This window comes from Rutilus rutilus, assembly GCF_951802725.1.
Source record: "Rutilus rutilus genome assembly, chromosome: 8".
NCBI lineage: Eukaryota > Metazoa > Chordata > Actinopteri > Cypriniformes > Leuciscidae > Rutilus > Rutilus rutilus.
This window is the reverse complement of record NC_140222.1, coordinates 20160146-20173335: the sequence shown is the minus strand read 5'-3', so window position 1 is coordinate 20173335 and position 13190 is coordinate 20160146. Positions and strand designations below refer to the sequence as shown.

General features: G+C 34.9%; 1 protein-coding gene across 1 annotated transcript; it reads right to left on the bottom strand.

Moving 5' to 3' along the window:
* Positions 1 to 472: 472 nt before the first annotated feature.
* LOC311295957 (SLAM family member 9-like) lies at positions 473 to 5061 on the bottom strand. Its single transcript, XM_084417534.1, has 6 exons — positions 4937 to 5061; positions 3667 to 4005; positions 3208 to 3492; positions 2093 to 2209; positions 1812 to 1879; positions 473 to 1575 (listed from the first exon to the last, which is right to left on the bottom strand). The coding sequence occupies exons 1-6, from the start codon at positions 4980 to 4982 to the stop codon at positions 1525 to 1527; spliced, it is 906 nt and encodes a 301-aa protein (XP_084273660.1). The 5' UTR covers positions 4983 to 5061; the 3' UTR covers positions 473 to 1524.
* Positions 5062 to 13190: the final 8129 nt, after the last annotated feature.

Sequence of the window (13190 nt, the reverse complement as noted above, 5' to 3'; positions counted from 1 at the left end):
TGAGAAAGCAAAAAGTGTTGTGCCCAAGTGTCAAGTCTGAACGTCCAAATACATTTGAAGCCTGATGGTCATTCATTACTGTTGTGACACTGACCTCTGCTGGTGGAAATGAGTTATTGGATGTGACAAGTTCTCAACAGATTTCAACATTGAATTAACATCAGTGCCGCGAGATGTTTCAAAAAGTGGTGGGGACATGTCTAACCCGCAGGTTACTCCTGTTAGAGTAGCTTATAATATAATATAATATAATATAATATAATATAATATAATATAATATAATATAATATAATATAATATAATATAATATAATATAATATAATATAATATAGAATAGAAAGCCTTTATTGTCATTATACTCACATACAATGAAATAAACATTATTCTTAAGAAAAATAATAACTTGAATATGAATAAATGTGTCACTTTCACATGTCCTTCTTGGAATGTAGCATTCAGTATTGTATAGTGAATATAAATTCATATCGTTGTCAGGACTGATTTGACCATTATAACCAGTCAAACCCATTAACACATGGATTCCTCAAACAGTCAGCAGGAGCCATTAGCACAATCATTAAACACATTCAACACGGATACTGGGTCACACTTGACATATTTACAATGGCTTATGATTCCTTGGTGAAATCTTACTTTCTATTTTTTATGAGCTGCCTTTTTTTTTTTTTTTTTTTGTCCTGTTGAGACTCTTGGTAACCGTCCCCATTATATAATTCATCATCACTTCATATTTGTATGTTCAAAATTTTATATTTAAAACAATCTCATAACATTATTAACGCAATTGTTTATTCCAGTGTAAATTCATACCTTTAATCCTCATTAAACAAACATCTAACTCCATTTCAGATGCAGCTTCTGTACCTCTGCAGAACAGAGGTTTTGTTAATACTGATTTCATTTGATTGGTAACAATCGTGTATTGATATTCTAATTGAATTTACTGATTCAATTTCAGAAACTGACATAAAAGATTACATACATTTAACAAGGCTAGAAAAATCAAGCATTCGAACACTGCAGTATATATCTGATATTTTCTAATGTTCTTCTCCATTTCTCACTTACAAATAAAAAAAAATGTCCACATTTATTTGTAAATCACTTTTCACAATACATATCATACACATGTAAAATAAGATGAAATGTGTTCAGTCATGTGTGTGTGTTAATGGCTTCCTCTGTCGACTGTTTGAGAGACTACATGAATCAATATGTTATAACGGGTTTGGCTGGTGTACATAAACAGTGTATAAATCCCTGAAAATCCCTGATATAAATGGCATAATATCCTTTTATTGGTTGTGTGTTCTACAGATATGTGGTCTGTCTCAATAAAGATTACATTCTTTTAGAAATTGCTTAAAAATGAAATACTAAAAGTTCAGTAATCTGTAGCAAACAGCAACTTTAACTTTGAGGTTTTTAGCTTTGTTACATAAACCTCAACATGATCTGTGCTGTAATAAACGGATCTGTATGATAATACAGTCTGAATGATCATCATCTCAAAACAACTTCTGAATACACCGTCCAATCCCGTCCATCAGCCTCCTGTAATGAAATGCACTTTAATGATTTCATTACTCAATTCACAAAAGAAAACAAGCAAGCACATTATGAACCATTTAATACAGATTTTTAAATTGTGAAATTAAATTGTGTATGATGTGTGAGTGTTTAATTATACAACATCATGTGTATAAAAAACAAGTAGACAAACAAAAAAACTGTAGCAATAGCAAGCTTTCATAAGAGATTTAGTGCAGAGAATAACGATCGTATCTTACCGTATCAGGAGATCTGTGTTTAATGAATGTCTCATCAGTATATTCAACTTCTTCTTCATTATTCTGAGCTGTTTAATGATAAAAAATAAAAAATAAGAAAAATACAAAAATACATATATATATATATATATATATATATATATATATATATATATATATATATATATATATATATATATATATATATAGCCTACTGAAATGGTGGTTACAGGCTTTGTTGGCATTTCTGAGAACTACTTTTTCAATAAAATATTAATTTTTGTGTTGTGTGTAATACTTGCCGTCTTGTTTTGCTTGTGTGTATTTCCTGCGGCGACAGAAGAACAACACGACTAAAACTGTGACCAGCAGCAGCAACAACAACAGCGATACAAGGAGAACTGGAGTTCGGCTGGATTCTACAATGATAAAACACACACAGTCATTAATCTACTGTAAGAGTCTCAACAAAGATGAAAACAGCAGATCTGATGGGGAAAATATCTTAGTGAATAAGAGTTATTTTGATAATCAATTAATCTGTTGATTATTTGATTATTAACAAGATACAAATTATTTTCTGTAATGAAAAAATATATTATTCCCAATCTTGCTCAATGTTCTCCTCCAAATCAAATATTTCCCAGCTAACAAATTTATGGTCAACAAACATTGTGGAAACAGTGATTTACAATGTTTCTGAAATGTTCAAATATCCATGTTTTCTTGCAGTGATTAGAACGATATTTAAAAGGTTACATAATGTTAGTACAGCATTCTCCTAACCGTTTGTTACTCACAATATTATAATCTCTGAATGTTAATTGTAATATTCCAAGAAGGTCAACATTAACATTGATCGAGTACAAAATGGATGCTTCGAAAATATTCTCAAAACGTTCTCTCAGAATATATCAAATATTAATAATGTTATACGAACTTTCTATAAATGTTATTTAAATAATGTTTTATCTTAACATTCACATAAACTTTCCAAATATTAGTGAAAGAGAAGTTGTGGGAACTTTGTAAGCTGGGATGCTATACATTATGTGCTTTAAAAATGCTTACTTTATAAATCAAAAGAGCAAATGCTCGTCTGTTTGATAAACACTCAACCATCTATCAATACTCACTCGCTGTATCAGCCTTTCTACAAAACGAAAATTATACTCAAATGAATTTATATAATTTATAGTAAGAATATAACCTTTAAAGAATGTTCTGGGAAACCCTCTCAAATAGATTAAACAGCACATAAAATGCTTAAATGTGTGTAAAAACACACATCTATAAAACATTTGAGAGATAAACCAGCATGACATTATTAACAAGTCCAATTATGAACTCTACATTTAAATCTAAAATTATGGACAATGAATGTGTCCAGTGTGAAAACCCCCTAATACTGACGTACCTTCACATGGTTGACAGAGTTGACTGATGTCCAGATGTGTGGTCTGGTTTCTGATGGGATTGTTGATCACACAGCTGTAAGAATCATCCAGACACTGAATCTCCAGAGGTAGAGAGAGACTGATGCTGAGATCAGACACACTGATGCTGGACAATACACTGATTCCTTTGTACCAGGAGAGAGTCACATCACTCACATTCAACACTGAACACACCAGTGAACAATTTGATGATGATGATGATGATGATGAATAATCTCTGATAATGACAGGAACTGTCAGCATACCTTAAAAAACAACAAAAAAAAAAACATGAAGAAAAACATCTTTCAGGAACAAGCAATTACTGATATTGATGTGTGTAAAGATCTTCAATCATCATAGATCAATATAAAAGTGTACACACAGATGGTTAGAGTTACATTTGTTACAAAACCATTTAACTTATTCAATTCACTCACCATAGACAGCAATATTGAAACTCCTGTGTTTGACCCCTTCATTGATGACCTGTACTTTATAAAGTCCAGAGTGTAATGTGTTGATGTTTGTGATGGTCAGAGATCCTGTCTTCTCATCTATCTTTAATCTGTGTCTGAATCTCTCATTATTACCACTATCATATATAGAGATGATCCGTTCAAAGATCTGAGCAATACGAGTCTCTGAATTTTGAAGTTTAAATGTCCACAGAATATGTTCATCTCTCTGTATTTCAGTAACACCAGTGTGTAAAGTGACAGTATCTCCCTCCATCACTGATATCGTCTCAGTTTCATCTGTATAAACACCAGACACACCTGGAACAAAAGAGTCAGCACAACATAATCACAGATTATCACCTCAGATTTATTTTGTTTATTTGAAGATAGAAAATTAAACTCCATTATAATTTCTTAATCCTAACACAAACAAAAGCCAATGCTCTTTAAAATAGGCCCGAGTGAATTTTTTTTTTTTTTTTTTTTTTTTTACACTGGATGCACAACACGACAAATCCCAGACAGTAAACTGATGTCTAGTTCTATTCCTGACGCGCCCTGAGCACTTTCGCTATTTCTGACACAGAGAACAAATAGATAGCCTATGCTATGCAAAGATCGCTTAATTTACAGTTAACGTTGACCGCTGGTGGGTTTGAGATTTGTTTAGAGATTCGGCAAGGGAAGATGCTGCTGTGTCAGCATTAAATCATTTAAGGTTTAAAAGTTGAATGAAACTGACAAAAATAAATAAATAAAAAAAAATCATAAATAATATTAACCAGCGAAACAGGTTTTTTTTTTTTTTTTTTTTTTTTTTTTTAACTTGAAATGTTTGTTTAAACATTTACATTTATGCAGTTGACAAACGTTTATATTCAAAGCAACTTTTATTAATTCAATATAAACATTTTATCAGTTCAACTGAAATATTAACCATTTGATGAAATATTAACCATTCTAATCCATTTGATTAGAAATCAAGCATTGTTGACCTGAACATATATATTCTGTCATGATTACACTCTCATTGCTAAATATTTATTCTCTTTGGTGTTGTATTAATCACTTTTGCATTTCAGGATCAAAGTTTTTCTTTCAAATCATAATTCAGTTGAGATGAGGAACTTTTAATTCACACTGCATTATTTTAACAAAGAGGCTACACAACACAGTGTCCCAAAGCGTTCCTGTTAGCACGGTATAAGTAGGCTACTACAAGAATTGAAGCCATACAAATATAACTTACCACACAAAAGCCATAGACAAAAACAGACAAATTGATGAACCATCATATTTGTTAATATTCCAAGCAGTCTGGAAGCATGAAACACATCATGTCTGAAAACAATATAGGTCTGAAAACCACGCAGAAAAAAAAAATCTACATCAAAAGGCGCTGTCTCTCTGACGCGAAGCCATTCTCAAATGATTGTGGGTTTATACTTCAACTGACCGTTTGATGAATGAATCTCCTCCTCTTCGGGAAGCCGGTGTTATACACCAAATAATACATTAACCTATTCGACTGCATTTGGATACATTTACTGAGTAATTTTACACTTTGAATGTGTGCCATATGCTTTTGCCTAGAAAGGAATTGTCTACATAGTTTCAGTCCGACAAATAAGTAGGCTAAATACCACAGAAAGACTGTTCTGCCTTCGCTTTTATTATTTTGATCATTTAATGCGTTTAAGTGAAGCCCACACTTGCTTACAAAATCAACATTTGCTTTCTCATGTATTTTTTTTAGAGTCCTACGTTTTATTCCTTCGTTCTGAAACATCATATAAATTCGAACACGTTTTTCTTACGCCGTTTGAAACGTTGGTTGGAGCGTTATCTGTCTGAGGTTTACAGGTGCGCATGTGTCTGGAGGAATATACTAGTATGTGCGTATAACGCGTTAAGATTAAATAGAAGAAGATGTAAAGTCAATCAATAAATAAGTATGGGGAGCAAGAGTCCAGATGACAAATACTGCTTTAAATTTCCTTAAGCATTTTGTGCTGTAGCTTTATAAAAAAAGTGTATACCTGCTAGGTTAATTTAAACAGATACCAGTAATTTTGGAAGTAATTACTCAGTTTCAGTTAGTTCTGCATCAAAGTTGATCATCTTGACCTGCAAGACTGATTTGGCTCCAGGCGGTAAAGTGCTGTATTTTACCTCACAACATTAGTTTGCTGTATAAGGCTGTTTACTTTGTTGAAGTTTATGGACAAGCTGCCCTTCAAATAAACCCAGCAACCCACCCACACACACGTAACGCTTACAGCACACCTACCACAATAATAGCCTTCAGCCAATAGCCTGCATAGACCACAGCACATCTCGCTTTGACTCAGAAACCCAGCTGGAAAGTATGTCAAGGTGCATGAAGAACATCTTTCTTCTTTGCAAAAAAAAAAAAAAAAAACTGCAGAATTGGACAAATGCAACAGCAAACACAATGAAATAAAAAATGGGCCACATACTTTCCATATATGAGTTCAGCACCGGCATTTAGCGCTTTGCATGTGCATGTAGGCCTACTTGCGGTTTTGCCTATTTAAAACATGCTTGTTTTATGTGTCGCAGCCATGTGAAAGATGGTTCTAGCAAGAGATTATTGTAGAAATCATTTAATCTACAAAAATTAATTGAAGAATTAGTAGTTAATTATTATTTGTAAGTTAAATAGCCTATTAAAAATGATGCTTAATTGAATTATTTTTTACAATTAAATGAATTTTACTCTAATTGAATACTACAGAAATGATTAATACATTATTGCTGAATTAATGTAAGAGATGTAATGTAACTGGCTCCATGCTGGTATAAACAGATACAATTTTGTCCACATCACTACAAATACACAATTGTTTACAGTAAAATTTGCAGTGGCGGCTTGTCAATCTGATTGGTTCTCGTCATCTGTCATTCAACTTTACGTTCTTGGCCACTACTGCCAGTGCGCGGGCGACACCGTCACTCCGACTCCGTCAAAACCTTGCTAGGCTGACCACTTTGGTAGAAATAATGGCAGCAGTTAATCCAAATTCTGTAATTTTTTTACAAAAAAAACCAAAAAAACCAAAAAACCTTTCACAAGGCTTTCGCTGGAAGAAAAAAAAAAGGATAAAGGATTTTGGACCGGACCATCCAGATTTACAAATCCAGTTGGAGGCCAGTGACAGAGGACGAAGCTAACGCTACACCCGGAGCGTCACCTGCGCTTGTTCTGAGAAATGGAGGTGGCTGGCTGGATGTGATGTTAGCAGTGCCCTGTTTTGTTTTGTCACTAAAGTTTTGTGGACAACAACGGGGGTAAGAGACCTCAAACATCTATCTGAAAAATATAACGTTACCTATTCCAGCTGTTTATGGAGAATAATCTCGAAGAAGTCTTTTCCGAAACTGTGACTCTCCTAAAAGTTCTCATTACCACACCCATGACCACAGCTGAAGCTGAGAGGTGCTTTTCAACCTGAAAAGAATAAAAACATTTCTCAGAAACACCATGATCTAGGAGAGGCTGAATGCTCTGGCATTGCTGTCCATGGAAAAGAGACTTGTTACTGAGATGACTGACTTTAATCAGACTCAGAGAGTCATTGAGAAAATTTGCTAGCCAGAAAGAAAGGAGAGCAACATTTATGTTCAAGTAGGAAACATGCTTTTTGGTACTGCTTTGCATTTTTTTTTTTTTTTTGCTGTGTCTAATGTTGACTCCTGAATCATCCATGTGTTGGCTGTTTCCCTCAGCTCTAGCATAATAACGCTGTGGGTTTATTGCATACAGGCCTAAATCTGCTGACACACTCTTTGACAAAAGCTTCATAAAACACAGATCATCTCTCAGCCATGACAGTCTTCTAACACACGTTCTCATCTGATAAAACAAGACAACAAACTCTCATGGTCTGGAATAACATGTTTCCTGCATGTCATGTAGTTTTAAGGTCGGCATGATATACGTCATCAGTGTTTTTATCTGAAGGAGACGAGGAGGCAGGCCCGAGGTTCCTCTTCTCAGGGAACCATGGTTACATCTGTAACCTGAGATGTTCCCTTTAGAATGGGAACTCTACACTGTGACTGAGATGACACTATGAGGAAGAGATAACCATTCTGCCATGCTGAAGAACTGCCTGCCACATTAGTTGTGTCTATGCACTACCACAATAAGCATAGCAAAAATGACTCAACTTACCTGCTGGAATCAAAAGCATCCATCACTCAGGTGCACCACAGGAATCACAGAACTCTCATGTGGCAAAATGACCTTCGGCCATATACCTGCTCTGAAATAACGAAAGCCCCAGCCTTTTTCAACCTTCCTCCCTTCCTTGTTCCAGGGCTTGGGGTCATCCAAGGTAAATGAAGTAGGGGAAGATAAATGCCCTACATACTCCATTCACCCGACATCAAACCCATCAAGATACAGGCTATTTTGTTTCTCAACCCAGGAATAAGATAATTTATGGTATCAAGGCGGAGTAAGAGAGATTTCTTTAGAGACAATCCCCCTCCGCCCACAACCACTGACCCATGCCACTCTCAACTTGGGGGCAGAGGAATGGGGCAGGATATCCTTACATGTGCCCATCCTCCTACCTAAACTGAATTATCTTAGCCCGAAAAAAAAAACATGCTGGCTAAAAATGAAGACCCTCTTTTTTTCATTCTGAATCTGCCATCCAAAGGCACATGAAGACACATTTTCTCGTATTTCATGGATCTCGCCCGTTTTCCTCCACTTGTTACCAATGCTTTTCTGCCTCCACAATGCACGCGCAACTGCTTTGACGAAACTTTGCCACCTACTCCCAAATGGTCAATGGTCAAACAGAACAGCCGTTGAGTCGCTAGGGGGCGTGATTTGGTCATTTCACATAACAATGGGATACTAAAGTGTCCATTGTATACATACTCAAGAATCTCACCAGAAGTGGGTCATCCATGCTTTTTGCCTTCTCTTTAATGATTACTGTGATTTCGGACATTCTTCTTTTGAATGTCAAAGGAATTTTCATTCTTCTCTTTCTCATACTGTTTTTCGCCTACTATAGGAAAGTATGATTCGGACGCAGCCATTTACAGCGCCCCACTGAAGAGATGATCTTCCCAACCCAGACTCCTCTTTTCCATTTGACTGAATCCGGCTGATGTTTTCCCAATATTAAAAACAAAAACAAAAAATCCCAGCTGATTTTCCTCTCTCTAGTACTCCTAAGTAAATACAGATACTGGAGAAAAATAGATGAAAAATAAATAGTCAAACCATTTTTAAAAACAGATATAGAGTTGCTCAAGCAGGTCACAACAGAGACGGACAGAGAAAACCAAAACAAACAAACTAGTTCTGATTTCTGAAAGGTGTTGTACACCCCGGTGTCAACTAAAGAGTTAAATTATAAGCACATATTTAATGTGATTAGATTTGAAAACATCGCCCCCTGGTGTACTTGATTTAATGTTACAATTATTTGTAAAGTTTGATTAATGTTTCCGACTACAAGAAAAATCGAATAATAACACGAGGCAAGTTTTCTGATGTATTTCATTATAGATTCACACTTTATAAAACAGGGACACATTAAAATAATCCAATAATTTTTTTATTTATTAAAATTGTACAAAATAACATCATTCATCTTACAGTTCCATTTAACCAATAAATAAAAACGATCATTGGCAAGATGTCTCTGTAGGCTACCGAACACTAAACACACACAACAGAGTAAAAGCTATATTTTATTCACTTTACTCACCAGTTAACACTGAATCTCTTGTATGGAATTTAGTGCAGTGTGTTCAGTTCTGATGTTTCTAATGGTCAGAGATCCAGTTTCATTATCTATCTGCAGTCTTCTCTCAAATATCGTATTACTGTCGTATAACATATAGGCCTATATATGTTCTGTCTGTGGATTTCAGCAATACGAGTGTCTTGAGGTCTACACATCCACAGTAGTCCTATCTGATTATCAATCAGTATTTCTGTAGCATCAGAGTTTAGAGTGACAGAATCTCCATCACTGACACTGACTTCATTTCATCTGCATCACAAAAAACACATGAATAACATAAAAGTTTCCCAGACACATAATTATGTTATTTATACAGAGATGGTCTATTAAAGAAACTGTCAGTAAACATTTCCATACTGATAAAAAGTGCACAAACTATAAAAGTGATTTCTATTTACTCACTGCACAGGCCGAACAGGAACAGAACACACAGATGAGAGGAAATCATTCTGACTTTACTCAACTTCAACAGAAAACTGCTATGAGAGCATTTGTGATCTGATCATTCACACACTGAGGTTTATATGTGGTTGAGAAAACAAACCACACATTTTACACTGACACAGACACACACTGCTGCTTTAAATCACATGTACACAAGAGAATAAACTACATGCATTGAGTTCAGAGAACAAGTCTGGATGATTCATTACTGTTGTGATTCTGACCTCTGCTGGTGGAAATTAGTTATTGGTTGTTTCTGCTTATGTCCTGTAAAACCAACTGGTTGTAACTTTTTTACAATAATGTCTGATTTATATTTATTCATTTCCCATTAAGGATTTAGGTTGTTGTTGTTGTTTTGATTTGGCTATTTACAGATGAAATGTAATTTGTATTTTAAATTGTTCTAATACTAGTTGTACTAAAGGGAATTACAGTTATGGTTAAAAAAAAAAAAAAAAAAAAAAAAAACTTGTGATCAAGCTTAATGTAGTAAATGTGGAATAATATGCCTTGTGTGTAACAGCAAATACATAAATACATGGGTACATACATTCAGTATATAAGTTTTCATTTGTTTATTTATAACATTTCCAGACTCCACGGAAACCACAATGAGGAGGAAGAGATGTGTCTTTAATAAAGCATGTCTATACAGGAATTTACAACACTACTAACACACATTCCTCCATATACAGGACATACACACACACACACAAATCAACTGAAGACTTTAATGAGACTCACCTCGATCACTTGTAGTTTGACTCTCCTCGTTTTGTGTGATTGTAGTGATGATTGAAACAGCTGCTTTCACACAAAAATCAACAAATGAAAGTGACAACAAAATGTATTAAAGTAAGAGAAATAAAGGTTAAAAGACAATGTGACAGTGATATTTATCTCACCATCTACAATAACCATGAATATCTCCCGCAAGGTTCTTCTGGAGCTTCTGATAGACACTGTATAATATCCAGCGTCACTGAATCTGGTGTTTGTGATGGTCAGAGATCCAGTCGGATGCAGTTTCAGTCGGTCTCTGAATTTCCCATCAAAACCAGGATACGTAGGAATACTGTGTTCATAGACTTCAGCAATACATGATTTATCAGGTTCAAACTTCCATGTTATGTGATCATTTCTCTGAATGTTAGTAACATCAGTGTGTAGAGTGACAGAATCTCCCTCCATCACCGATATTATCTTTATTCCATCCGCTTCCACATCTGCAATATATATTTTTATAAAATGTGTAAATACAATTGTGGCTTGAGAGCCTTGAGAATTGAAGGGTAAACATTTTCCTGAAAGGAAGTGTTCAGATCAACATTCTTATTTCTAGAAATAATATGATCTTAGTTCAATTCATATTCACAAATCTTGCAGTTATCGTTGTGTAACTGCAACATGAATAGTCTACTATAGTGTTACATCTGTCAGCTGCAGGTGCCATCAACATATGCCAGTCCCTCACTGTTTCCATAGACTCTGTTATACCCGGACTTCATTTCCCAGAACCCTCTGCTCATTATTAGTTTATTTGTTTTATCTGTGTCTTGTTTCATTTGATCACCTTGTCTATTTAAATGCTTTTTGCCCTCATTCAGTATGAAGTCTTGTTTTATGTGGTTGAATGCTCTGCAGCATTTCGAGCAGTTCCTGTTTTCATTATATTTATCTGTTCCTGAGTTTTGGATTTCTTGTTCCCGTCTGCCTCCGTGGATTGTACTTGTTTTCAGACTGATTGCATGTGTGTGTCTCACTCCAATTCTCACTAACACTAACCCATTTGCTCATGTGATCAACCAAATGGTGAAGAAACAATATACCTTGACTTCCTTCTCTAAGATAATTAAGCCATTTTGGGGATGAGCTCATTCTAAAATATACTTTGGAGTGGAATCTGAGTCGGGGCAAACTATCATTTCTCACAACGTATAAAACAGGACGACAAGCCCCACAGGAACAGTTTTGTAGAGTTGGCTTCAGCAGCACAGAACAGATAACGCTGACAATCTTCAACAATCTGACTTGTTTTCACAGATTATCAGGATAAGGTAATCAGATCAGAGTCACACTCTGCAACTGAAACTACAATAACCACATCTTGCTTTGAGCAACTTTTGAAAGCAACAATGATTTTGATGCTATATTATGGGAGTTAAATAAAAGGGACAATAAACCCTTATGATCAACGAAAAAACTAAAGTAGGCTATGTGACAGTATTTTTAGGAAAGTACATCAATTAATTCTAATAATGGTGTAGGAGACCAGTATGTGCAGTAAGTATGTAAAAAAAAGTTCAATTAAATGAGTTCAAGAGTTATCATGAATTATGAAGTAGGCTAGATAAATATTTTCAGAGACATTATAGTTGGTGCTCTGCTCTCATATTATATAAAAAGTTAAGCAAAAGCTTAATCTCTCCCTTTTCCCAAAATGATATGTGTGGGCCATCAGGGATAAAATGAACCAATAATCCAGTGAATTTATCCAGGTTAGACTAGCCTATGAAATGATTTCAAAATCACAACTACTTGTTCAAATTTGTGAACAAAAGCTATGCCTTATGTAGACAGACCGGTGTGGCTTCTAACTGAAATTCAAATCAGGTTCTGGTTCTCCCACTTTTAAACACTATATTCCACTCACTATAATCAAAACAGTCAAAGTTGGGGAGAGGATACTGAGCAACTGTGCTAGAGCAATGCTTCAACAAACCAGGTACGTAACAAGCTGCTGATAATCAGGACAGGACAGATACAAACATATGTAAGCCATTTGGGCTTCAGTCTGTGACTTGGTCGCATTTTTCCTGTATTATCTTGTTGTGTGACCAAAATGTGTTGCACTGGTGCCTTGCCATTATTAAATATTATGTATACCTAACCTACAAGATCTGGCCTTTTTTTTTTTTACTCAATAAAAATGTGACATATTGGCCTCTGAAATCTAAAAAATTCACATTTCTTCAAAAGGCTAAAGTGAAATGGTTTCACATGAGGTAGACTATGGCACGTCGCATAAGAGTAATGCAAGAGTGATTAGTGTGACAGTAACAAATGTATTTAAGAGTAGGCTATAGGCTAACTGTCATTGCAGTCAGTCAAACTGATGAAATTGCAAAAAAGAACTATTTGTGTGCTTTTTGCAAATAATTATGCTGTAAACACATCTAAATAAAACAATGACTTGAAATGTGTAATTTAAAGTAAAAAAAAAAAAACATTAGTCAAAGTAGCCTAATGTAGCTACAC